We start from the raw sequence: 27,100 nt of genomic DNA, 5'->3' as shown, positions 1-27,100 counted from the left end.
TGTTTTTCACAATAAATAAGTAGGCTCCATTGTCATTGCCTTAACTTTCAATAATAAACCGATCAGATGTAAAAACCATCTGGCAGGACATTTAACCATGAACAAATTCGGCTTGTAAACTTTATAATTGGCTTGTCGAAATAACCTACTCAGTCCAGCTGTATTCAACATTAGGTTTTTCAAAAGCAACGATGCAAATCTTTTATGTCCAGAGTTTGTCAAGGGGTAGGAAGAAACACTTGCCTACTACAGTAATCTGAGATTCCATGCAACAAAATACCTGGGTACAGGGTAACAGAGTGTGCTAACAATCCAACCTTAAAGGTCTAACAATGTTACTTGTTTGATAGCTAGGCTTCTGTCTGGTTGTATACAACCCTGAATTCTTAGTAAAAGACAAGGAATTGGACTACCCTGTGAGGTGCAGGGCTGCTCTGATGGCAGGAAGATCTACACAAGGCTCAGATGACTTAACCAAGGTTGCTCAGCATCCATGTGGCTTGAACGAAAGACCACAGATTATTTTCTACATCAACTGGGCAGAGACTGGCCCTCTCCTCCTTGTCTGGTAGGATGTCTATACCTTTACTCATTCAGTCCCAGGGAGACCCGAACATTTCAAGCCTTTACATCCCAAGTGTGGTTTCTGGGCTTGCTGACTCCTGCAAGTCTTCCTGATTTTATAACAGGTTGAACGATCTGGGTACCAGAGAACACTGTTTACATTGATGACTGATCCCAAACTCCGGTTCACAGGTTGACGCCTTTGGGTACAATGGGGTTCTATAAAATAATTTGTGATGCCCTTGGTATTTGTTTGGAACCAAAGTAGAGGTCATCACCATGGACAGAAACAGCGCACGCACTTGGTGCTCTTTTGCACATTTGTTAGAACTATCACTTGTCGCTACTCCATTGGTGACCTTGTACCTGGCAAAGTGTCTTTAAACATTTTAACCAGCCTCAGGTACTTCCTGCTGCCAAGTAGGTTCCGTGAAAGTCAGTCCGCCTTTTGCAACACATAAATGTGTTTTCATTTCATAGATATAAGAACCTGAGGCTTGTGAGCAGACATCCATCACCTGGAAGAAACACATTTAGTCCAATAATGTAGTTTTTCATGCTGATGTGGCCTCGGGAACTAGGAATTCTTGCCACCAAGGCGCTTGCATTATTAAAGCTAAGCTTCAGATGGTGAGCAGATGTATGTAAATCTAAAGGAGACAACAAATGTTTAGGATAACAAAATTAAAACTGTTAGGTCTAGTATGCTGTGTGTTAGAAATCAAAGTCTGAGGGTCCCCGGGGCAGGTGGAAGGTGCTGGGGTCCAATTGCATCAACTGGGATCTTTTACCACTTGTGTCCTGAGGCACAACTAATGTGGACCCTAAACTGGGAACCAAGTGCAGCCACAAATGGGTTTGCTGCCTTTCCTCTTCTATAATTCAATTTTCTCTTAAAATCTCTTTCCCGTGCAGGGGCTTAGAAGCGAAGCTTCATAGTTCAATTAGTTGTCTCTGGCCCAACACAGAGAAGCGACATCACACCTCCATCTCCCACTGACATTTCCTGGGAACAGCCAACAAGATGGCTTACCTCCTGCATAGCATCTTGGTTACTTTCAAGATGGCAGTATCACGTTGAAGTCTGCAAGAGCTCCCTCTATAGCTTAGCTCCACTCCTAACTGACACTGCAAAACATTCTCCGGAGACTTCAAAGGGAACCAGAGATGTGGATTTTGTGTGTTCCCCTTTAGTCTCTGAGATTGGCATGTCTAATCTTGTCATAGAGTGTCAGATAATCACCCTATGCAGATTTAACCCCATATAGTTTCTCGATCAGTAGAATGCCAATACTCTCAAGTAGGCCAATGTACAGGAGAGACTTTTGAACTACCAACTAGCCAGAGGGTTAACGTGATCCAGCAGGGCTGCAGAAACCATGAATTTTATTAGGAAGGCTTGATCATATACAGATAATTAGAGAGCATGAATTGTGGGATGAGATAAATTCCTGGGAACTCTTTCTATTTAAACCCATTTTGAATCAGTTAGTCTATAAAAATGGATGTTGATTACTTGTCTAAAAAATCATCAATTGCTCTAATGTAGGCCTTTATTTATTGAGGGCTTCTGTATTCTACTAAATGTGTTAAAAGCAACTATATTCATTCGGTGACTAACGAATTTCTTAAATTATCACTACGAATATTTTAAAGCCTCTGCTTTTAAAGTATTCTACTTTAACTCGGGATATCGCACAGAAACGTTTGATATACATGATTTCTTTTTTTTAGATGAAGCAATAGATCTTGGTCAATTTTAAAAGCTTTTAAAAATATATATGTATAAACTAGGACATAATCGGACTAAATAAACTTATCTTTGACTGATCTCAATCTCATTACAACTGACTAAAGGAAGTACTGAAAAAAATAAAAAAAAGACGGCAAACAGGATCACATGAATTTTATTGGTACTCGGGACTCGAAACATAGGAAAAGTTGCGTAGTCCCTTTTCTATGTTGCACTAGTGTAAATACAGTGAAACACAACAGACTTTAGTCAAAATAAATTCGTTTTCTTTTGGTAACCTAATTAAATTATAAGTCCTTCACAGGTCACGCCCACTTTATTCAGGATCCTATCTGTCACAGGCTACCGGAGAGCACACAGACAATAGTCTTCCTGGCACATGCTCTGGTGCAACCAGCGTAGTGCCTCTTACAACAGCAGCGGATTAATACAAAAAGGCAGACACTGGTCATGACAGCTGAAAATCATTTTGCTGGAAGATGACAGTAGGTGACAATCCATGTTACATCTCACCCACTGCAGGGATTAAAAAATTCAGGCAATTCAAAAATAAAAATAAAAGTCTAGGTGGAATTAAGCGAGTAAGAACCCACTTCACACACCGTGGACAAAAAAATCGGCTTCAATGAAATGAAGATTACGGTTATCACAATAATTGGTTTCATAATTCACCAGCTATGCCCCACAACATCCATTTGCCTCACCCATACAAAGCATAACGTTTTACATACATACCATTCTTCTAACCAACCAGCCACGTGTCAGAGCTTGAAGCTGGATGACTGCATTTCGAGTTTTAATGTACTTAAGTCGGTCACTTCGTCCATCTTGAACAGCTCGCAAGTAGCTTTGCAAGGTGAGTGCAGAAACTTTTAGTCGGAGAAATTTACATCGCTCTCGATAGCCTCTGTAAGCTCCTTGTATCAACATTGCAGCTTCATTTTTCTGGTTATGAACAGGTACCAATGGAAAACAAGCATTGGCCGCGCGGCAGTAAAAGTAACGCCGCGCGGCCATAAAAGCTAAAGTCATCGCGATCGCCCTGAAAGCGAAAGTGATCGCGATCGCGATGACACACTAAAGCACAGTTTTCAAAGTGCTACTGGCGGCCGGCTGCGCGCGTGCACGATCGCGTGAACGCAAGCGCTAGGCCAGCCAGCAGCACTTTGAAAATCCCACATACAAAATGTCTCTCCGAGCCAGCGCATGCGCTGGGCACAGCGAGACCTAATGAGCCCACAGTGCATTCTAATCTCCCAGAGTCTGTTTCTTTCTTTTTCTCGCCATCACAGCTGTCCCAATCGTCAACTGCTTCTGCCAAAGACTAAAAATACAGATCTTCACTAGCAAGAAGTTCTTAACATTACTGAAAATTCACTTGCTGCACTAGTCCTCTCTTATGCTAAAAATTCCAAACTAAGGCTAACGAAGCAATGCCCTGGATAACCATAAGTTCTAGCACTACAGACTTAACAACACAAGCATAGGAAGTGGTTTTTTCGCGGATGGAGCAGAAAGTTACGATGTTCCTGCATACTGAGCCCACAAGTTTGCTAGAAACACACTAGGCCTGGCGACTGGTGTGTTTACTTGCTTCACATCCTGGTTTTGCAGAGTCCCATGAGCAAAGGCAAAGAAAGATCATGTTCAGCCTGAATAATTCATGGCCTCTACTGTGACTAATGCACTGACTTTCCACATGTGGCTTCGGTGTTTACAGCTACAACTGGCTGCCAGGGAACTCTGCCATGTGTATCCCTTTCAGCCATTTTCACGACATTTTCTGTTTATTCATTTTTGTAGTGCTGTGTAGCTCCAGCCGAGTGATCGCCAGGCATCTAAGTACTCTGCGCAGCAATGCAAGGCCTAATTTACTGCATTTAAATTTACCACAATCACTCCCACACCTAAGAGGCCTCCGGATTTATCCTTACGCTCCATATATCCTTCTGCCACTCCCAGATATTACTTTTTCACTCTTTTACTCCAGTTTTACTTACACTACTTGTGTGTAGTTGTATTGCGTTACATATCTTTTTGTCCCCATGGGCTAATGTGGAGCAGTAGGTTAATGTGCTTCTTTCAGAGATCCGTGGGATAACATGACTCAAAAATATAATCAAAGAAGAAATTTCAGACCAAGAACCGCCCGTTGCTGATAATTCCTACATTCCATACAAACTCCGTATGAGGCAGCGGCTCCGCAGACATTGAGACGGTGGAATAAACAGCCAAAGCAGATCAGGTCCTTCAAAAATCACTTGCGGTTTAAAAGAGGTGTTAAATCCTGGCTCTTCCCATAATCTAACTCAAGTGCCTCCAGGCTGCACCATCAAGTGGTTTCTTTAAGCTGCTTGAGGACCTATCCTTCCATCCTCCACATGCGTAAAACACACTCACGCTCTGCTACGTCAAGTCTGAAGCACATTCTCTGGACACCATGCACGACACCAGTACGCGACATGATTAGATGACTCCGCCACCAACACCCTTCTCTCATTCAAGCACCACAGAATCTGAACCGCTGAGCCCTGGTCTGCAAAGCGCTTCAGACGTTGACAGGGAGTATGAAGGCGCGATTAAAATTATGCCATACAATGTATAACAATACAACTATACACAAGTAGTTTGAATATATATATATATATATATCTGAAGTACTCCACCAGCCAGAGGTGCTTCAATCTGCTTTGAAGAAATGGAGCATAGACCGCCAAATTGGTGCTTAATTATTTTCTTTATTCCGCCATCACCATCACAGTCATTACGCGTTTCAGCCCCGAAAGGCCTTGATCACATATATATATGTATATATATATATACACATAAGATTTTCTAGACCTCTCTGCACTATTAGTTAATATCACTCAACAGCGGTACTAAATTGATAGTCAAAGAAAAAGGAGTAAGATTCAAACTAGTTGTATATAGTTGTATTTATTGTTATATATTATATTGTATGGCATAATTGTAATCACGCTTTCATACTTATGTTAACGTCTGAAGCTGCTTGCAGATATATATTCTTGTTATAACACATGTACTTTACTCTGTGCAAGATTTATTTTACCTTGCTCCATCACCCCCCTTCAATCATTACCTCTATTTACCTGTACATTCTGTCTCTGCACTATGAATTCGGGACACGCAAATGCAGTAACTGCATTTGTTTGCAGCAGGCTCATTACCCCGCTATCTGTCATTTGAATCTGTGAACTATAGTATCTATATTGCTGTAATTTAAACACATGGCCTCTAGGTAACTCGGAGATCTCTGCAGCAGGCGCATTATTCCACAGGGCTATCTTATCAGCGACCTTTTGAAAAGCCAGTCGGTCACCCGGATATATCTGTACAGGAGGCGCATTGACAGCATGCAGGCTTGCCAGTGGTCCATAAACTTCAGGGCGGGCGCACTCTTTTTTCACTCAATCATGTTGGTGAAAAAAACGGACTTTGCCGGAAATGTCCTGGGGGTGGCGGCAGTTAACGGCTGCTTTAATGCTCTCCATGTGCTGCTCTCTGGCCTCTCCATCCTGTGAGCCGCGGGTTGCCACAGAAACGTGTGACATGCGGCTCGCGCACAGAGCCGGCCGGGCTGCTGCTGGGCATGCCCAGTGCCGGCTGCCTGGTGTCCTGTGTCAGGAGAGGAGCTGCGGTGCACAGCCGGGGCTGCACGGGGGACCTGAGCACGGGACGGCACGCGGGACTGCTCATAGGGTCTGCACCAACACGGGCTGCTCTGGCGAGGAGCCGCCCTCGGAGGCGTCACACAAGAGCTGAGCGCGCGGAACTGCACAGAGAAGTTACAGACCCTGCTCCCAGGTCGGCTGATACAAGCGCTTACACACTGGAGGGTGAACGGGGCTGCTCACAAGAAGTACACATAGCAGGGACAGCTGCTAGGACTGGCCAGGACCCCCTGAGAGGCAGTGACCGGGGACAGGTACAGAGATGCACACAGGAGCTCGCGCGAGTGGTCTCTTTGGGGCAGTGAGACGCTCTAGACTTGGATAAGGGCGTCCTCCGGGCTGGGGACCAGCACCCATGAAGTGGTTTGGGGGCCGGTGAGCGGCCCCTGCGAGAAGTGAAGGATGCTCGCCTGCCTGGCAATGGGCAGCTTACAGGACATCCTGCAAGAAGGCTTCACCGAGGTGAGAGGCGCTCCTCCTGTGAATGCATGTTTGTACAGCACCATAAATGTGCTTACCCCACGGTCGACCTGCCTCCAGCAGGCCGTGTAATGTGTATTCGTGAACACATGCTACAAAGACTTCAGACAGTACCAAGTTGTGCCTCACTTACTCATGCCATACATATGATGGCATGATGTACTTTTTTATATGTTGCCTTGCATTGTTCTATACTACTGTACGCTAAAATGTGATGTTATGCTAGGCAACTTTGGTTTATGCTGTGTTGTTATGTGATGCAAATCTATGCTTTTTTAATATTTTAATCTATGCTGCATCAAGCTGTGTCATACCATGCTATCCTTTTCCTAGACTGGGTTAATTTAGCATCGTTTGTTATTACCTCAATTTACAATAACTTTACTCATTTTGGGGTATCTCTGTTCACCTCAGGTTAGGCTATCGTGTGTTACTTTCTGTTGGTCTGTTTAGTTTATCTTATTTTACTATAGCTCAGGTTCTGTTAGCTCAGTTTAACTCATGTTAACTTACTTTGGATTAGATAATTATATGTTGCTTTAGGTTACTTTACCCTTACGTTTAGGGTAGGTTTGGTTTCTTTCGGTTAACATAACTATGGCTAGCTTAGCTTAGGTTACTTTTGTTTATGTTAAGTAGACTTACATTAGGGTAGTTTACGTAAATCAATCTGGGTTATTTTACTCAAATTAGCATGGGATACCTTAAATTATGGTAGGTTACTTTACCTTCTGCTACAGTGGGTTAGGTTAGTTTAGGTTAGTTGGTGTCAGGTTAGGTTAACTTGGGTTAGGCTATCTTAGATACATTTAGATTGGGTTGTGTTGGATACAATTATTTTAGATTTGGTTACCTCAGCTGTGGTAAAGTTACCCACTAATTTAAAATTAGTTTAGGTTACTTTATCTTTGCTAATCTTAGGTTAGCTGGCTTTAGGTTAGCTTAGCTCAGGTTTTACAGTTTAGGTTGGGCTGACTCAGTCTAGTTCATGTTAATTTAGTTTAGGGTATCTTAAATTGTGTTAGTGTGTGTTACTTTGGACTGGGTTAGGTAAAGGGGGCCATGTGGTAAATGAAATCGCAATAGTTGTGAAGCCCCAGTTTACATAATCAAACAAGTATTTTTTTGTAAATGTCTGTTAGTGGTGATTGTTAGAGATGCAGGACTCGGAGAAGTGAATTGTTTTTTTTCTTTCACTAGGCTGGTGGCCCTTTTGTGTCGCTTTAGGTTAGACTAAGGTGTGTGATTACCCTCTTTGATCTTGCTCCTATGTGTATACCCTGAGATTTATGCATGTATGGTCATTTATTGAACTTCTCACCCCTGTTGCCTCTGTGACACTGCATGCCTTTGTTAATTCTATTATTGTACCTCACTATAAATAGAAGCCACTGCATACAACCCTATAGAACACCTAACACAATGAAACATAGAGTAGGCCATGATGTGGCATACAATGATATTTATACCCTCACGACACAATACACTACATACCATAGGGCATATCAGTACTCTAGACAGAAGCATGCAGCATAACAGAGAGCACGCGACCAAACATAACCCATGCCATAACATGTCATCAATACCACAAGTAAGGTCGCATGGAAAGTGGCAGCATATAGTGCTTAGAAAAGACATCTGTGCTATAAAAAGCAATTTAACAAGCATGTTATTCCTTAGGGGCCATGCAACGTGTATCACCATTTATGTGAGATAACATTGTAACAATTATGCATAAGTTAGAACAGTACGGTAATATAACAAAACCGAGGTGTGCTGCCAGTTCTGGGCAACGGGAGACTTTGTTGCTGGTGCGGAGCTGACTGACTGGCACTTTTGTGAAATTCGCATTGTTCGTGTACAGTAAAAGCTGCTGCGTCAGTGAGCTGGGGCAGAATGTAACGAGACAGTTCAAAAGTGCCCTGTAAAAATGCACAGAGGGAAAATGCTTTTTTTTTCAAGCGGTTTCCCGAAAATGTAACAGAACCCTGTGCCTGGAATGTCCTCTGGGGGCTTTAGGGCTTGTTGGCAGTTGTGCGGCAACAATCTGAACCCAGCGTGTGTCTACATAGCGCGGCTGTCGGCTTTCTGGGTTTGAAGGATGAGTGTGTGTGGGTATACGGGGGGGGGGGGCAGATAAATGAGGTTTAAAGACTAATCCGTGTTTAGAAAGGGGGGTTGGGGGGTCATCTGGCCGGAAGCGGCAGTTTCGGATTTCACAACTCGTGCTCCATCTAGAATCTTTTATTTAACAAAATGTAAAAGTCACCGCATCCCGTCTCACCAAGGCCTGGCTGGAACCCCAAGGCTGAGGGCTTAAGAAACCTGGAAAGATGTAACTTTTGGAACAATTTTCATCATAGAAACGCGCTCCGTTACTGCTCTACCGGATAACAAAGTTCAGTAGATTGCATTATATTGCTCGGAGGGCTAATGTGCGTGCAGCAAAGAACTGTGTACAGCCCCCTTGGCCCTGCACCAGGAAGATCACTGGAAGAAGTCACTCTTGGAAGAAACTAACAGCAGAAAAACCCAACACATAGGGCCTTATTTACCTACGGCAGCGCTGCAGGCCTTCCTGCTGCGCCGCCCTATTGCAACAGAAAAGGGCAGGAATTTGCTGTATATATCAGATCCGCTGCATTCCTGTCCTTTTCCCCTGCGCCGGCGCACAGTGGGCTGCCATGCGCCAGTGCGGGCACCTTTGCGCCATGGTGCACCGTTGCCTGCATTGCAGGTAAGATTGTTTTTGTTCAGGAAGGGAAACCTCCCTTATGCCTCCCCTGGGGAGGAGTACGTTTTTGGCACTGCCTCAGAGTTAAGATTTCTGGTAAATCTGGGGCAGTGTCAAAAAGCCATGGGTGTTGAGAGGACGCCCCAGCAACACCCATTGCACGCCCCTTTAACAACGAAAACTGTGTTAAAGGAAGCAGTAATTACAATGTAGGAAACAACTACGCAAAGTGGGTTACTGCTGCCTGGTAAATGTGGAGCAGACCCCTGCACCACCGGAGCGTCACAAAAAGCGACTCGCTGGTGGCGCAGCCTCATTATAAATGAGGCCCATAGAGTTATGTGCGAAAAAGGCAATTTACTGTCTTTTATCATTAGCTTAGAAGGTTATTGAGTCTCCTGCAGAGATGCGCATGCAATCATGTGGGTCGGAATCGCCTACTCTGATTTACAAAGCAGCTGAGGCCAATAAGCAATAGCACATCCAAATCAATCCCCTCAGTTATCGAGAGGTGCACGCCCTGAACAGCACTACCTGCAATGAGTGCTACTGCAGTGGCAGGCAAAATAGTAAAATATTATTCAGGAAGCACTCCATGTAAGTCCAGTGTTCAGAAGCATCATGCAATAATAGTTGATTACTTTCTTTTCTCTTTTTAATCAAAAATCTCCATTAAAAAGCGATATAGCCTAGGTGTTTCGTTCTGAAGAGAACTTCTTCAGGGCATCAATATGTTCATATGTCCCAACTTGTTCAATCCATAGTTGTGATTGGTTGTACACACATATATATATATAAACTGAGTTTTTCAATGTAGCCAAAAGTCCAAATGTCAGATGTAACCACCAGAATCTGTGACTGACACCATATGGTCGAGATGGCGTTCTCTCACCAACACTGTGTGTTCCATATGGCGTTCTCTCTAGAGTCCCTAAGTCCCCCTGTGTGTGTGTACATACCCATATATTTTTTCATAATTAATGATTTCATAAGGTTGGCAAGAGAAATAAAGCCATTTCCTGGTATGACCTAAAAAAAAGGGGTCCCAATGCTATGCATAATGAAACTATGGAGCACTGAAAGAAAAAGAAAGAAAATCAGTTACCCAAATGTAACTTGTGGAATTGTGGAAGGATGCAGCTCATCCAGTTAGTGCACTGCAAATCATCTTAGCTCCTGGGAAAGGACAAACACAGGAATAGGAAGGAAAGCAAACGAGACAGACAAGAAAGCCAACAAATCATGAGCAATGGCCTGATATTAATATTGGTAATGTACACAACAGTTTCTTAAAAAAAAGAAAGCAGACATGGTAGGCTGGAAGTAAGTTCTAAAAACTGCCCCTTCTAACCATCACAGTCAAAGCCTTCTTTGATGTCTTGGGAACATTCTATTATTTGCTTCTGGATTGGTATGTGGGCAGTCCCAGGGGTCAAAGATCTTAATATTATGATCTTTTCTGTGAACTTGTGCAAGGTGGTCTTTACCACCCACCTCTGATGAGCACAGGTTAAAGCTGTTCTTCTACTTAACATGTGGGCAGACAGGCGGTCTAGTGGCTGAAACTCCAGATCGTGGAACAGAACATTTAACTTCAAATCTTAGCAACGTGTCTTAATCAAGTTGTGTGATCCGGGGCAAAATACTGTCCTCCTATGATTTAGTTCTGTTACCGTCCAAAAGCGAGCACTCAACTATCCCCCTGAATTAAGTCCATTGTGTTGGTCGACATTAGAAATGTAACAAATACATCACAATAGTATTCAGAAAACATCTCTTCTTCTAGAATTTGTTCTTATCCTAGTATTGTTGCCTATGCTGATTCATATAAGTACACAGGTGCTGGTGAATATCTTGCACCATTGTTTCCAGAATGGATACATTGCAGTGGTACTAGGGCAAGTTTGCACCATCATTTTCAGATTACATAGATTGAAATGGTGCAATTTTGCACCTATAATTGCACTGTCTGACAAGTGTTAAAACAACATTTGGACCCACTGATCAGTTCAAAAATAACTTTCTGCACACGTCCTTCAGTCCAAATGTTGGAGTAGAATTGCCCAGGCACTATTGGCATCTGGAAACGTAAGTTCAAAATGGTAATGGTGCACTGTATTTAGTCTGGCCCGTGGGGGTGCCAGCAGAAAGAATATAGAACTCTATATGAAATCTTACCAGTTTGTGTAGGATAATATGTTACACGCTTAATGTTTGTTAACCATAAAAAGGATTTGCAAAGGTAGTGGTGTTGCAGATTTGCTCCATGTGGTCCGCCGTCCACTATGTGTGGTTTTGTTGCAAAGCATGGTCTCTAGGAGTGACAGTTGAATTTGTTTAGTGGTGTGAAACCAAGATTCTGTCTCCCAGAATGCATCATGTCCTGTGAAACTGAGCAAAGTGGCAAACCTATGTACACACATACCCACAGAAACACTCACACACAAAACGCAACTCCTCCCAGCCCCCACGCTGCACTTCTTAAGGATGCCACACTCTTATTCACAGCCTACTGCTCCCAGAATGCACGACAGAGAATGAGGTGGCAAATCTAGGGACACAAACTCTTAAGATGTTGGGAAACATGGACATTTTCCACTTAGTGAGAGCTGCAGGCAGTGGCGTGGCTTCATCAGTAAGATGGGGGGGGGGGGAAGGGGAATGCTTCTGGAATTTTGTGACTTGGGTGCTGAAATGGCAACAGTAACATCGGAAGAAACAAGGTCTGCTAATCAAGGACATTCAGACCTCTGCACTAAAGATGAAACGGGGGGGGAGGGTAAGGGGGGGTAAGGTGGAGAAAGGACATTGGTGAGTGAGAACACAAGATGGGGCACAACACAAAATGAGCTGCTTCTTGGCGCTGCCCTACATATGGCCTGTGCCAGAGTAGTCTCAGGGCCTTATTACGAGTATGGCGGTCCTAGGACAGCCGTACTCGTGGTGGCGGTCCGACCAGTTCAGTCTGCCATCCATATTACGACTTGCCCTCCCACAAGCATGGCGTGGCTCCTGCCAAAAAGCTGACGGAAGGGCAAGGAGGGGGCCCTCAACAAGTCTGCCCATAGGGGTAGGTGCAGGGGCATATGATGTGCTCACCCATAAGTGCATGGTCGCGCGTGCACTGTGTGGCACGCACAACATGGTGCATGCCACAACGTGCACGACCAATCGGCACTGTCACTGCAGCGGTATGCTGTATAGGCTATTGTATAAGCCTAACGTACCCACCGCCATGAGACCGCTGCCACATCGCCCACCCTGGATTATACTGGTAATCTGGTGGGCGGGTGCACCACAGGTTTGGTGGTCTTCCTGGGACCACGGCGGTGACAGTCCCAGTCGAAGACCGCCAAACTTGAAATAAGGCCATCAGTCTGTATATACAGGCGTCACTTCTGTATAAAGATAAAAATATGATACAAAGGTTCATGCCTGTAGGGCATCTGGAGTTGTAGAGTGTGTCCAATAATGTCAAAACGTTTTTGGGCCCTAGGAGAAAATACACGTCTATCAAACGTGTGCTCTCATACGCTATCTCAGCAATTCAAAGCGTTGGGAAACTTACCTTGAGTAACACATTTAAAAGGTGCTCTTTTCACTGTCACTGAGTAATACAATGAACTGCTTTTATTGATTTTAAAAGGCATCACTTTTTAATGCGAAGAGTGAAGGTCTGGTGCACAACCCATTATTTAAACAAAAAAAAGCAGACCGCCTGTTCTATTCGTGCACATATGTATCTCAATATCTTTTTCAATTTATTTAGGCATCAGACCCTTTGACAATAGAGCAACCAAGCTGACCTGATGTGGTTTTCGTAGATATAAGAATTGTCCTGCCTCTTGCCGCCCTGGGCAGATGTCTGGGTGTGCCGGGTTATAGGATCAGCCCTGATGGTCTTCATTTGTGGGTGGGCTTATGGTACTCGGTTCTAGATTGCAAATAAACATGGGCTGTTTTTGATTACAAATTCGAAGCCAGACTGCGATAATTGGATTCAGTGTCTGATTCCAGCGGGAACTAGTGTAGACGTTTGTGGTGTGTCAGTGTAGATGTTTGTGGTGTGTCAGCGTCTGACCGCGTACTCATAGTCCAGCTGCAAAGCCAGAGGTTTTCAGCAGTGCTCCAGGACAGGATGGCTTGATCCATACCACATGTTCAAGATAACCACCAATAATATAAATAGTTCTGTTAAGATTTATTGTATGTAAATTTATCTAATGCGGAAATCTTAACAAGCATTGGCATAGCTAATAGGTCTCGCCTTTGGGACCTTATAAGTGTTTAGCCATGCAACAGTTGCATAACTAAACACTTATAAGGTCCCAAAAGCGAGACCTATTAGCTATGCCAAGCGGCCGTGCGGCCGCGAAAGTGAAAAGGATCGAGATCAAACATCAAAGCGGCTGTGTGGCCGCTAAAGTAAAAAGTAATCGCGGTAAAAGTGGCGCTCACGCCAGCGCACATGCACTGTAGCTCTAGGCTGGCCTGGTAGCACTTTTTGGAGCCCTCTCAATAAGTCTCGCCAGACCAGCGCATGCGCTGGGTCAGGCGAGACCTAAAAATGAGTATGTGACCAGGCTTTCCAGGATCTATACTGTATATTCCATGGCATTAGACACTTTGGTACAACTTGAGTATTAAAAGCAGCCCTGGCCAAAAGGTTCAGTCCAGCCCTGCTCTCTCCCTACCCTCATACTCGCTCACCACCCACCAACTCGCTATCTCCTTCTGTCCTTTCTCCCTGCCTCTTTTCCTTCTCACCTCCATTTTTGAGCTCTTTCTCTCTACTTCTCTATCTCCTGAAGCCCTCCAATTCCTGCTGATTTTAAAGTCAAGGAGATGGAGAAAGTGCAGAGAAGCCACCGGCGGCCATGGGCCTTCAAAACTCTTGTGGCAGCAGCCTCCCATAGAAATGCTCAGAGGAATAAACAGCCATTCTGGTACTGCTTGTAAAATACCATATGAGCAATGACTCACTTCGGTCCAGGAAGGCCGGATACATGCCAGATTCTCAAGTAAGCCACTGACTATGCAAATGCACCTCATTTGGTTTCATTGTAGCTGAATGTATGTTGTGATGAGGATTATATGGCACGTATCTAAATCTTATGGTCCTATGTTGGACACCCATGTACAAACTGAACATCCACACTGTGTGCCGCGGTTAACTTTCCTGAGTGTGTTTCTTCATTATGCCGAATTGTATGAGATTGGCCTAATCAATGGAGAAATGGATATGAAATCCAGCACAAATGTGTGCACCAACTTTTTTTTAGTCACACTAAACATGTTTGTGGGTGCCTGGGGCTTTCTGGCAAATCACTGAGACTGGTTATAAACGCCCATGTTTCTTCAGTTTTTGTCAATCACTTCGGGGCACATTTTAATAAGGGTTCACAACATAGTAGCAGAGAGCAGAACAGCGTCATATCTACTAGATGGGGCTCTGTAGCTCTCTTCCTTGGCGGCAACGCTTTAGACTGCAAGACGCCATGCACACACCCTTGCTACATAGTGCAGGGGTGCGAGCTGGATGTCTAGCATAGGTTTTGTACTGAAATTAGCCAATTCCAGTACAAAATACTGTTCATAGACACAATCTACGGTACAGCACACATGCAAAGTTGGAAACATTTGAAAAAAAGAAAAATGTTCTCCAACATTATGCCTGTCTCGAGGAGCTGTCATTTTTTAAAGCAAATCCCTATCTACCAGTGTTAAATCATAGGGATTTGCATCAAAATTCATTGGTGTTTTCATGGGCATACATATATACCGCCCATACATGCCCATATGGCCTCCTTGATGCAAAGTGTGTGCCATTTTAAGTGTACTTTATAATACAAAACAAGGTTCATACTGTAAACTTATTCCCAGTACAACATTTTTCATTGGTTTGGGTCACTTTTGTGACGCAAACCCAGTAAATTTGCCCTTTCATCTTGGTGGCAGGGTGTAGGAAGTAACTCTTCTGCATGAGACTTTTTAGCCAGGTGCATTTTTGTTCCAAAATATAACTTCTGTTTTGGTAGCCTCAGGCTGCTGCTTTGCCTCATCCACGATTTGTTGTCTGAGAGACAGAGTGTGAGCTAGTATTGTGTTGACGAGGACGCTCAGGCATTGTTTCAACAGCAGATTATTATTGGCGTACAAATGGAACAGTGCCTATGGTGGTCCATAATACGACTCACCAGATGTCTGACCAAAGCCTTTACTTAGCGCTTTGAGGTCAATGCGCCTTCTAAAAAATGTGAAACCTGTCTATAGGTTGATACCTTTATTTTAGAGAACATCAGTTGTTTATGAACAATGGTCTGAGATGAATTGTTGAGTGAATATGAGACTGTACAAGATAAAACAATAAGGGAAATGAGGTGAAACAAAGGGTAGGGGAGATAAAAGAGCGGGTGACATGAGTAGCATTAATGAATTGGATTAGATAAAACACTGAGGTAGGTGCGACAGGAAGTGAGATGAATTAAAACCTTTAGTGAGATTAAATGAGTGTGATGATTTAAGAAGTGAGTGACATGAGAAAACTCAGATGAGGTGAAACAATAAGTTTGAAGAGTTTAAACACTGATTGGGAGGAAAGAAACCAGTGAGTATGTAGAACAATAGGTGAGTATAGTGAAACAATGGATGAAAGCAAGTAAAACTGTGAGCAAGACAAGGTAAAACTGTGCGGGGATGAAGTAAGTAGAACTGATCAATACATAATATCACACTTCTGATGTCGTACCCCCAATTCTTTCTGTTTACTTGGAGTTATCAACAGGAAACTGAAGACTAATGAAGGAGTGTCTTCTGAAGACTGTTTATGAGGAGTAGAACAAAGGGAAAAAGTGAGATTGCTAAAACACTCTTCCTCAGTTCAGACTTGACTCACAGGTGAATCCGGATTTCCTATCGACCCATGTATGTATTGTTATTTATAAAGTGTGAAAGTAGCTCAAAAGCCATGGGGTGGGTACAAGATAAGGGAACAGAGAAGTTTTATTGTGTTGGAGAGGAAGTTAAATGTGAAGATATTACTCTACAGCAGACATCAGTAGAAAGTGATATAAAATTATACATGGTAAAAGAGCAATGCAGGCCTGAATCACATGCTGATGCAAGAAGAGGTGAAGAGTTCACTAGAAAATAGAGCGCTTGTCCTGCAAAGTCTTAGTTAAAGGAAAACATGTGTTTGTAAGCTTGAAGGAATTTATGGTCTCAGGACAAGCACTATTCTGTTGTTCTAGTAAATTGAAAACATGAGTGAAAGCATTACCCTCTTGCCGATGGAACAGGAACCAGGCTTGAACCATGTTTGTGAATTCTGCTTCATACAGATTAGTGTTTTATTTTGGATAGATATCAGATCTTGATCCATGTTTCAAGGTGGTTTGGTGGCAACCGGTATTTTGATCAAGAGAGGTGTCAATGAAGAATCCTAGCGATCTGACTCTTTTAGAGAGTTAGGAAGTCGTTTCTTTTTTGGGTGGATGATGGAGAACCAGTCATAGGCACTCATATGCTGCTTTCAGTGAGATGTTTTGAGAGATTGGCCTTGAGACAGACGGTTGACATCTATGTTTAGATAAGGGAGAGACATTCCCTAAGGTGGTGGATGTCATCAGAGAGACTCTAACATAAACCTGTGTATCATCTGCATATGGATGCATTTAGGTGCTGTGATTGGCAAGGAGGCTCAGATGGCCCACAGTGCTTAATTTGTAAAAATAATATAAGTTCCAGGGCCCTGGTTAGGAGGCTTTTGCTCCATCCATTGCGCCCGTCAGTGTTGCCATCACACTTCTACAAGTGGGACAATGCAGGGGAGAGGTTGTGGCCTTAAGGCCAGAGCTGCTGATTTTGGAGCTGGGGAACCAGGTCCGAGCCTCGGCGTTGGCTCTGCTTCCTGTAGTTCTGGGCAAATCACTTAATCTCCCCATGCCGTCCAAAAAATGAACTTGTCTTTGTGTAACGTAACTGGTGCTCATGTAAAGCGCTCCAATACCTTTTGGGTCGAGTTTGCGCTATACAAATCTGGAAAAGAAAACAAAATGCAGACTGTTTCAGGCTCCCAAAGCTATAAGAACTGCTAGGGTGACAGGTATTAGTAATTTTTATGTTTAAAACGTTTTTATTGAGACAAAACAAACCATGGGGGAGGGGGATAGGAGGCAGGATACATGGAATACAGTCAAAGAAGAAGGGATGCATCTCCAGAGGGTTGGCAATAGGTGGCGCGGTGGCTCAGAGGGAAGAACACAGTAACTGAACGCTAGAATTACAAGCTGTGGAATCCCACGCGCGTATCCGACACCCCAAAGCTGAGCAAGAGCATCCCCCCCCATCAACACCTCAACAGAACACAATCCCCCCCCTCCCATCCCCCATCCTCCCAGTAACAAAACAACAACCCTCCCCCCTCCCCCCCGTCCTATGGTCCCGCATCAAAGCAGCCCTAACCAGGAAGCCCCGCACCCCCCCCCCTCCCCGGGGGTCCCCATCTCACATGTGAGCTAGTCCGCCGGGGTCACCAGCGGCCTCAGCCTGAGAAGCCTAAGGTACCTCGGGCAGGTGAGCTCCCGGAATTCAGTGGACAGCAGCGCTAGAAAGGGTTGCCATAGCTCTTCAAATTGGTCTATCTCCCCCGCAACCGTAAGCGACAGCTTCTCCATCCCCAGCACATGCCAGAGCCTATGCAACCAACCGGTGATGGAGGGGACGGTGGATGTGCGCCAGTGGATTAGAATGTTCTGAACCGCAGACCCCAGCGCTATTGCAATCTGCCTACCCCTGCGGGACTTCAGTGGGTACATTAGGTCATTGGGGAGGCCCAGCAGGACATACGCCGGGAGTCGCGGCAGCTCTATCCCAAAGTGCTCATCCACCTCGTCCAAGACTTCTTTCCAGTAGGCGGTCAGCACTGGGCAATCCCATAGAATGTGTGTAAGGGTACCTTCCTGCCCGCAGCTCCGCCAGCACCCCTTGTCAGTGTGTTTATGCATTTCATACAGTCTCTCCGGGGTGTAGTACCAGTATGTGGACACCTTGGTGAATGTCTCCGTAAGGCCCGTGTGATATGCAGAGTGCCGAGCCCGATACGCAATTTGGTCCCATTCCTTGTGGCTGAGTGTCCTACCCAATTCCCTGTGCCAACGCTCCCTCCCCGGGTTGTAGTAGTGAAACGGCGGGGGTTGTAGGTGTTTATACAGATCAGTGATCAGTTTAGCGTCGGAGGTCCGAGTAGCCAACCACCGCTCGTACGGTGTAATTGGACGGGCAGCGGTGGCACGCACCTGAGGCTGGAGGGCCCAATGCCGAACTTGCATGTAGCGCAATCTGTCCAGCTCCGTCAGGCCGAACTCCTGGCGGAGTTGCTGAAAAGGAACCACGCCTTCCGGGCCATAGATCTGGAAGAGTGCCCTGCAGCCCGCCCGTACCCAGTGGGAGAAAACCCCCGGCTCCATCCCTGGGGAGAAGTCCGGGTTGCCCGCAATGGGCGTGAGCGGCGAAGGGAAGGTGGTGAGGCCCCGGGTTTCGCAGACCGCGTCCCACACACGCAGGGGGACCCGCGTAACAAAGGAAGCGTAAAGATTAGGGGGGCGATGCGTGCGGCGCAAGAATGGAACCTCTTGTAAGGTGCGGCCCGCCACTGCCTGGTCTTGAAAAAGCCAATGTTTGTCGGACTCCCACCTGCTCCACTCCACCAGATAGCGAAGCTGTGCCGCCTGAAAGTACTTACGGAGGTCCGGAATGCCGAGACCCCCCGCTTCCGGAGCAAGCGTGGAGAGGACCCTCTTCAGGCGTGGCCTGCGGCCCTGCCAGACAAAGCGGGAGATGTCAGCCTGCATTTGTCGGATCCAGCCCACCGGGGGTTGGAGCGGAAGGGCTCGGAAAAGATATAGTATCTGGGGCAGCACCATCATTTTGACCGCCGCGATTCGCCCCAGCCAGGACAGCAGGCCTTTGTTCCATCGGCCAAGCTCGTCCTTGATCTTCCTGCTGAGGGAGGCATAATTGGCCGTAACCATCTCCGATAATGTAGGCGCCAGCAGAATCCCCAGATACGGCACCGTGGACGAGGACCACTGCATGGGGAAGAGCCGTTGAAGATCCCTCCTGGTTTCCGCAGCCAGGGACACGTCTAATGCCATCGACTTGCTCATATTCATTTTGAAGCCGGCCACCCCCGCAAAGGCGTCCAACTCTCGGAGGCAAGCAGGCAGCGACCTCCTAGGGTCGTCCAAAGTCAGCAGGACATCATCCGCGTAGAGACTGACGGTGTGGACGTACTGGCCCATCCGGACCCCGACAGCATCCGGATTATTACGGATCCTCTGAGCAAACGGCTCCATGTAGAGGGCAAACAGGAGCGGCGAGAGAGGGCAGCCCTGCCGCGTGCCGCGCTCGATGGCGAAGCCACCAGAGCTACACCCGTTTACCCGCACCGACGCTGAAGGATGCTTATAGCAATTAAATACCATGGTGCGGAACTTATCGCCGATTCCCAGTTTTTTGAGGACCCGCTCAAGATACGGCCAGTGAACTCTGTCGAAGGCCTTCTCCGCATCAACGGACAACAACATCCGCTCCCCCGAGATCCTTGAGGCCTTCTCCAGAACATGCGTCACTCTCTTGGTGTTGTCAACCGTCTGTCTACCGGGCACAAAACCAGCCTGGTCCGCCTCCACCAGGTCGGGGAGGTGTGGACCCAGCCTGGATGCGAGAATCCCCGTGTACAACTTGAGGTCGACATTTAGGAGCGAGATGGGCCGGTACGAGCCGCAGAGGGCCCGGTCCTTCCCAGGCTTCGGGATTACCGCGACCGTCGCCCTCAGGAGATCCGGAGGGATGGCTCCCGGTTCGGAGAAAGAGTTAAACAGCCGCGTAAGGACAGGGGCCACGGTCGTGCAAAAAGTCTTGTAGAATAGCGACGTGTACCCGTCCGGGCCCGGGGCCTTGCCATGTTTCAGCCGCGCGATAGCCGAAATCACTTCCTCCACATGGATGTCCCGCTCCAGGTGGTCAGCCTGAGCCGGGTCCAGTACCGGGAGGGTCACCGACTCCAAATAGCTATCGGCATCCCGTGGCGAGGAGGGCTCCTCAGCATACAGCGCCTCGTAGAAGCCGCGGAAAATCTCCGCTACCTCCGCGTCCCCGGAGACAACCCCCCCGTCCGCACCCACCAGTTCTTTCACCACGCTGCGCTGTTGCGCGACCCGGAGCCGGTGTGCTAGGAGCTTGCCACATCTGTCCCCCCCAGTGTAGTAGGCATGTTTCAAGCGTAAGGCGGCGTACTCCGCCCTATCAAGATCCAGAGCCGAGAGGAGCTTCCTCGCTGCCTTCAACTGCCTCCATACCCTCGGCGCTCCCGTACGGCGGTGGACCTGCTCAAGCTCCCGGACTTGAGCTGTCAACTCATCCCTCTTCAGTTGCCGCTCCTTATTCTCGGCTGCAGAGATAGAGATGAATTCCCCCCGTAGGACGGCCTTCAGAGCCGCCCACTGTGTCGCCTGCGAAGTGTCAGTGTTGCTGTTGTGAGTGAGATAGTCCTGTATGACCTCCCCGACGCGTTGCACCACCGATTTTTTGTGTAGAAGTGTGTCCCGGAGGCGCCACGCCCCCCGAGAGGGGGAGGCCGCCGGCCACCGGAAAACGCCGGTGACTGGAGAGTGGTCAGACAGGGTCAGGACCCCGATGTCCGCCGCCGTGGCAGCGGCACGCATCGGTCCACTCACCAGGAGGTAGTCCAGCCGTGAGTAGGTGCGGTGTGCGTGCGAGAAGAAAGAGTAGTCCCTATCCGTGGGGTGCAGGGAGCGCCAGAGATCGTGCAAGTCCATTTCCGCAATCCGGGCCCTCCCAGCCTGGGACAGTTCCCCCGTCTGCGGAAAGCGCTGCGCCGATCTGTCCATCCCAGAGTCAAAGACAATGTTGAGGTCTCCGCCCAAGATAATGTGTCAGTCTGGGGAAGCAGTGACATCCACCAGCGCGGAATCTAGGAAGCGCTCTTGATGCTCGTTTGGGCTATAAACGGAGCCAACCGTAAATGCTATGCCTCCCAGGCGCATGCGATACGCAAGGAGCCTCCCCTTCTGTTCAGCACACTTATGCAACACCTCCCCCCGAAAGGAGCTCGCTAGGAGAATGGCCACCCCCGCTGTCTTGTTCGCTGCCGAGGAAAAGAACTGGGTGGGGAACTTAGCAGAGCGCATCCTATGGCAGTCTCGGGGCAATAAGTGTGTCTCCTGCAAAAGGCAAATGTCCGCCTGCGTCCCCTCCAGCAACGACAGGATCGCTCTGCGCTTCACCGGGTTATTCAGACCCTGAACATTAAGGGTCACTACCTTTAGGCCCGGCATTCCTCGCAGGGATCGGGAGCGCCATGCAATGGGTAGGGAATCAGCGGGTGGGGCGCGCGGGGCCGCAGCGCGGGACAAGCCAAAACAAAGCGGGCATAGACAACATCGGACGGGACCTTCCCAACCCCAAAACAACCCCCTCCCCCACCCAAAACCCAACCTCGGCAACTAGCCATCCCCAAACTCAAACACCCCATAGTCTCAGTCAAGCCCCAAAACGGGCAAGTCCGTAGAAAAGAGCAAAGTGGACGTCCAGCCACTCACCTCCACCCGCTCCCCCCAACCCCCCCGCCCCGTGCCAAGCATGTTAAGAAGCTAAAGACATCTCCCCCCGGAGTGTGTGTTAGGCCGTCAAGGCCACGCTAGAGGAGCCGGTCGAGTCCCCGGCCGCCGCCCTCAGGGCGTCAGCCCTGTCCGCCCTAATGGTAGGGGAGTCCGGGCGCCCTGCACTGGTCGCTGAGCGCCGCCTCGTTGACCTCCGCCGATTCCGTCCTTCCGAGGACCTCCACGACGGCGTAGCTCCCTCCTCCTCCGCTGCCGTGAGCCCCAGGACACCACAAATGTCTTGCAAGGAGCGTAGCTGGTGTAGTACTCCGTTCCACCGAAAAATCAGGCGGAAGGGGTGACCCCAAGAGTCTCATGCTCGCGCAAAAAGTCAGTGGCAATCCTAAAGGACCTGCGTTTCTGCAGAGTGATGGCGGAGAGGTCCTGGTAAAGCGCCACCGGCCGATCCCGAAAGGTCAGGGGCTGTTTCCTGCGGGCTTCAGCCATGATACGCTCCTTTAGTGGAAAGTCGGGCAGGAAGGCCAGAATGTCCGGTGGGGGTGCCGATGGCTGGCGCTGACGGCCAACCCTATGCGCCCTGTCGATGCTGATGGGAAAGTCCGTGGCCTCCCCCAGGATCTCTCGGAACAGGGCCCGCAGGTAGCCCCCCAGATCGGACCCCTCATCCGCAGTCGGCACGCCACGCACTCGGATGTTGTTCCTCCGAGATCTGTTCTCAAGGTCCTCAGAGTGGGCCTGGAGCTCCACACACTGTTCCCGGAGGCGAAGAACGTCCTGCTGGAGATGGACTATCTCCTCCGCTCGCTGTTGGCCCTCCGTCTCCGCCGCTTCCACACGCTCACCTAGGCCCTCCACCTCTCTGCGCACTTCTCGGACCTCGCTGGCCACCTCCCGCTTCAGTGTCTGGAAGTCCTCCCTGAGGGAGCTAAACAGTTCCTCCATAAAGGCCCTCGTGACGGGTGGCTCCCCTCCAGTCACATCTGCCGGAGCCCGGGAGGGCCCCGGTGAGGGCTGTGTCCTGTCCCGCAAGTGCTGGGCCCTGCCAAGCATGTCCGGCAGAGTACGGTCCCCTTTCTTCGGGCCTCCTTTTCCAGACATCGCCAGCTCCGCAGTCGGGCACTGATCCAGGCGCCCCAGGGATGCTCAGCCGCCGGCAAGCACTCGGCCCGGGTATCCCCCACAAGTGAGGTCGCTGCGTCACAGGTGACAAAATGGCGGCCTAGTCCGGTCACCGTCAGCCGCAAGAGCTAGCGTGAGACAACCAAGGGGGCCGCAGCGGAGGGGTCCCAACAGCTCATCCCTCCGGTAGTCAATCCAGCAATAGCGGAAGGTCGCCCGCAGCCAGCAGCCAGGACTCCAGCGGAGGCCGCCACCACTGCTCCGTCGGGGACAAAATGGCAGCCGGTCGGAGCAAGCCAAAACGACTAGGCCCGGCGACACCTCCGGGGCCTCCGAGGCACCCCGCAGTAAAATAAGTTCCACCCCCGGCCCCCGATTGTCACGCACAGGGGGCCAGATGGTCCGACCCCATCAGAGAGTCCGCCGTACCTCGGCTAGGGGTCAGGGCTTCCGCAGTGCAAGGTGTCGCCATCACCAGTCCGAGTGCCGGGGCACCCGTCCCAAGCCTTCCACACCGTCGGGCCCCTTCCCGCCAGGCTCCTTCAGTCACCGTCGAGCGGCGGGCCAGATCCCCTCCAGACCGCAACTTTCAGCACCAGGCCCAACCGAGGCGCCCGGACAGCTCTCCAATACGCTCCGCCCCTCGGGCTCGCCGCCGTCGTCCCTTGATCTCGGGCGAACTTTTGGGGGGGTTCCCCCGGGGCGATCCGGACAAAAACAGCACCGGTGTATGCCCCTGATGTTCCGCCACGCTCCTCTCCCGCGCTGAGCCTCAGCGGGGGGAGAGAAGCATAAGAAAAGGGCTTTAGCTTGGCCGGGCCGGAGGAGCTACGGGAGGAAGCGTCCGCTCACCCCGCCATCTTGGCCACGCCTCCTATTAGTAATTTTTAATATATATTGAATTAATAAACAACAATTGTGTGTTCATCCCTGAATTACACAAACACCACTATGTGGCAGACTGTCATAAGTGTCAGTGTTGACAATTAAGTGCCAGTGCTGAGCACTAGAAACCACCTGCTCAAATTAAGCACTGTAGATGGGTTGCTCCAGGTAGCAGATAAATACCTTTGGCGAGAGGACTGACCTTTGATTGCAGTGCAGTTGCTTGGGCCCCCTTGCCGAATACTGCAAATTTATGGACTTGTCACAGAAATCACCTTCTTCTACACAAACGTCTGGTAACAGCAAAAAGATGGGCTTGCTGCCTCAAATCGATCAAAGGTCTAAAAACCACAACAAACATACCTTGTACATTAGCAAATAATTGTTGCAATTTTGTTTTGTGAGTGTGACTTTTTCAGCTATGTTTTTAATCATAGAATCTCCAAGGTGAAAACGTGTAGAATTCTGAAATAATCTGTTTTAAAAACAAAAGGCAGAAAAAAACAGTATGGGGCAGTGAAGGTGTTAATGAGATGGGACTACTCGAGACTAGGCAACAGCAACTAATGAGCTGCCATCTCAGATGTGATGACAGGGAGTTTAAATGCAATATTTGGGAGGACTATAATGAGTGTATTAAATATGAGTCTTTACTGTGAGTCAGTCAACTATTTTTGGATGCCGATTGCAATTTCTCTGATCTGTCTAATTTTGTATTATACGGTGGTTTGATGTGCTTAAAACTGCTTTGGCCTTTATTGCAAAGAATATGTAGTTGCTTGTGTTTTTTGTTCAAACGCCTTTCTTGTAGCGATCCACTGTACAAATGAGAATGTTCTAGTATTTCTGTTATTTATTTGAATTTTTACTTGTAATAATGATTAAAACCTTCATATCAAATACAGCCAACACGTGTTTCACTTGGGCTCGATCTTTTTCAAGGCTATTCCATGGTGGGTTAGCATCCTATCCTATTGTATAACAGAAAAACCAGGAGGTACTGCTATTCTACTCCATACAAAAATGTATTGTGTTTTCGTTTTTTTTTTTTTTAAAGAAGGGTTGTCCTGAAGTCACCGACTGAGTAAAATGTCAGTCTTATTTGTACCGCTTGGTTTTTCTGTTAGGCAGTGTTAGACCTGTCAGCCCTAGGGTGGGCTTACCCCGTTTTTTTGCCCTTGTGGCCTTATTTTTGCCACCATCTTTTTGTTGGACCTAGGCCTCTGGGCACCTTACCACTGCCAAACAGTGCTGAGGTGCAGGTGCTCTCTCCTAATAACATGGCTGCCACAGGCCCCTGCTACTGCGGAGTGGCCATTGAACATACACGCACTGGTAGTTAGGAGCAGGCTGGGACATCCTGATACTGTATCTCCGCCATCCCGCCTTTTTGTCCCATAGACCAACATGTGGAAGCTCCTGGAACCTTCCAGCCCTGGGAGGGGTTCTGCTTTGCTGCCTTTACAGGAGGGTCACCTGACCTAGGGGTATAAGAGGAAAGGAGGGAAATTGAACTAGTCAGTTGGGGCACCACTGGACCTGGGGGAACCTCTGCCGGAGTATAGGCGGTTGGGCCTGGAGGAGGAACCTACACTACTGGGACTGACTGAGTCTAGGCCCTGCTGTACCCAAGATAGCTGAGGGACTCTGCCAGCCTGCTGATCTTGCCCAGTGAGGGGGAAACCCAGGGGACCAACTCCAGTGTGCTGCGGGGAACCATGCTGCCTCTGATGCCTGCCAATTCAACCCCCTTCTTCCCCCCAAAAAACCTACAACTAAGACCTGCCATCCGTCCCCCGAGATAAGCACTTCTACTGGAGACGTGGACTGCCTGCTGTGAGCACTGCTGATGGGGATCAGGAGGTAAAAAGCGCTACTGATAAAACTGTGTCCCTTTAGCGCTAGAGTCCTGCTGTCAACTAGCGCTGTGACCTTGAGGCCCTGTGAGCGTTACTACTACTGGAGGATCACCAGGTACTGCTGCTGTGCCCTCCCCCTGCGCGCTGTGACTTCCAAGCGCTGTCACTCCTAAGCGCTATAGTGAAGAAGCTGCTGCCCCTCCACTAGCGCTGTGCTAGTTGGCGCTGCTACGGTGTGAGCTTCGGACCTGCGGTGCCCTTAACCCCCAGCGCTGCGAAACTCACCGCCGCGACCTCTGGGTCGCTGGAGAACGAAGCGTGGTATGCCAGGAGCGCTGTGGGCCCAGGGAGCGTGAGGGGAGCTCTGCGGGTGGTGCCACATTGAGGGAGGAGGAGGCGCCACTGAAGATCACCGCTGCGGCCCCCGAAGCCTGGGGAGGGCCGCCGCTGTAGTGGAGAAGGCCACACTAGGCCCGGGCTGTGCGGGTGCGCGTTGCCCGGCAACTAGGGCGTCGGCCACGTCATCGGACGCGCCCCCATCTGAGCCGCAACCTGATTGGCTCCTGGGCCCCGGGCAGAGAAGGGAGCCCGGAGCCCCGAGAAGCGGCACAGCGGAGCCGGAGCTCCGAGGAGGTCTCCGCCGGCCTGAAAGGTGCTCTGCCCCCCTCCCTCCGGCGAGGCCCCGACTGAGGAGAGGAGCGGGCCTCCTGGGGTTAGGGGCGCGAGGCGCTCGCGAGCGCCGGTGTGCGACAGAACTGCCTACAGGCCTAAAAATCAACTGGTGAGTGCGGGGAAGCTGGGGCTGTATACATGCCCCTTGACACCTGGTACACACAACCACTGGCGAGGGAGGGGGCAGCCCATCCTGCTTGAGACCCTGCCTGCATTGCCCTCAGCTTGGGGGAACAGTGACTGGCCCAGAGTGGTTGCCTCTAGTGTATCTGGGTTACGACTGCTGGCTTGGGAGGAATAGGAGCTCAGGGGACCTGGTGCCTTGATTGAATGTGGGGCTGCCTAAACCACACTGCTTGTACTGCCCTCCTGAGACCTGCAGGTCCCCGCCAGAGAATCCTCCCCTGTACTTCCTAGAGGTTTAAGAAATGTTGCCCATACTACCCACATGTATAGGAAATGTAACTGATGTTGAATACCTGCAGCCAAAGGGTCGCCTCTAATGGATGTGTGCCTAGGAAGTGTTACTGACGCTGAATTCATGTCTACAAAGTTCACTAATTTTGCCTAGTGAGTTTAGAGTGTTATCTGCAGCATATACCTGTGTATCAGAATTGTTACCTGAATTGAATTATGCGTAAGACATATTGCATACCTTAGCCAAGTGCCTACGAAGTGTTACCTGCATGGATCTAATG

At 48.6% G+C, this 27,100-nt stretch overlaps 1 protein-coding gene across 3 annotated transcripts in view; it reads left to right on the top strand.

The window, feature by feature from the left end:
* Positions 1–27,100, top strand: part of DIXDC1 (DIX domain containing 1) — a 463,468-nt gene that overhangs the window by 117,863 nt on the left and 318,505 nt on the right. Inside the window, exon 1 of one of the 3 annotated variants that reach the window (XM_085645797.1) lies at positions 5,744–6,471. The exons of the other annotated variants lie outside the window; for them this stretch is intronic. Coding sequence (XP_085501923.1) covers positions 6,412–6,471 — 60 coding nt within the window. The 5' untranslated portion in view covers positions 5,744–6,411. Of the gene's footprint in view, positions 1–5,743; positions 6,472–27,100 lie in introns of those variants that run through there. 3 annotated transcript variants of the gene reach the window in all.

The sequence above is a fragment of the Triturus cristatus genome, chromosome 3_1 (genome assembly GCF_964204655.1).
Source record: "Triturus cristatus chromosome 3_1, aTriCri1.1, whole genome shotgun sequence".
NCBI classification, from domain to species: Eukaryota; Metazoa; Chordata; class Amphibia; order Caudata; family Salamandridae; genus Triturus; species Triturus cristatus.
The sequence above is the reverse complement of the archived record's forward strand: the minus strand, read 5'-3'. Positions and strand labels throughout refer to the sequence as shown.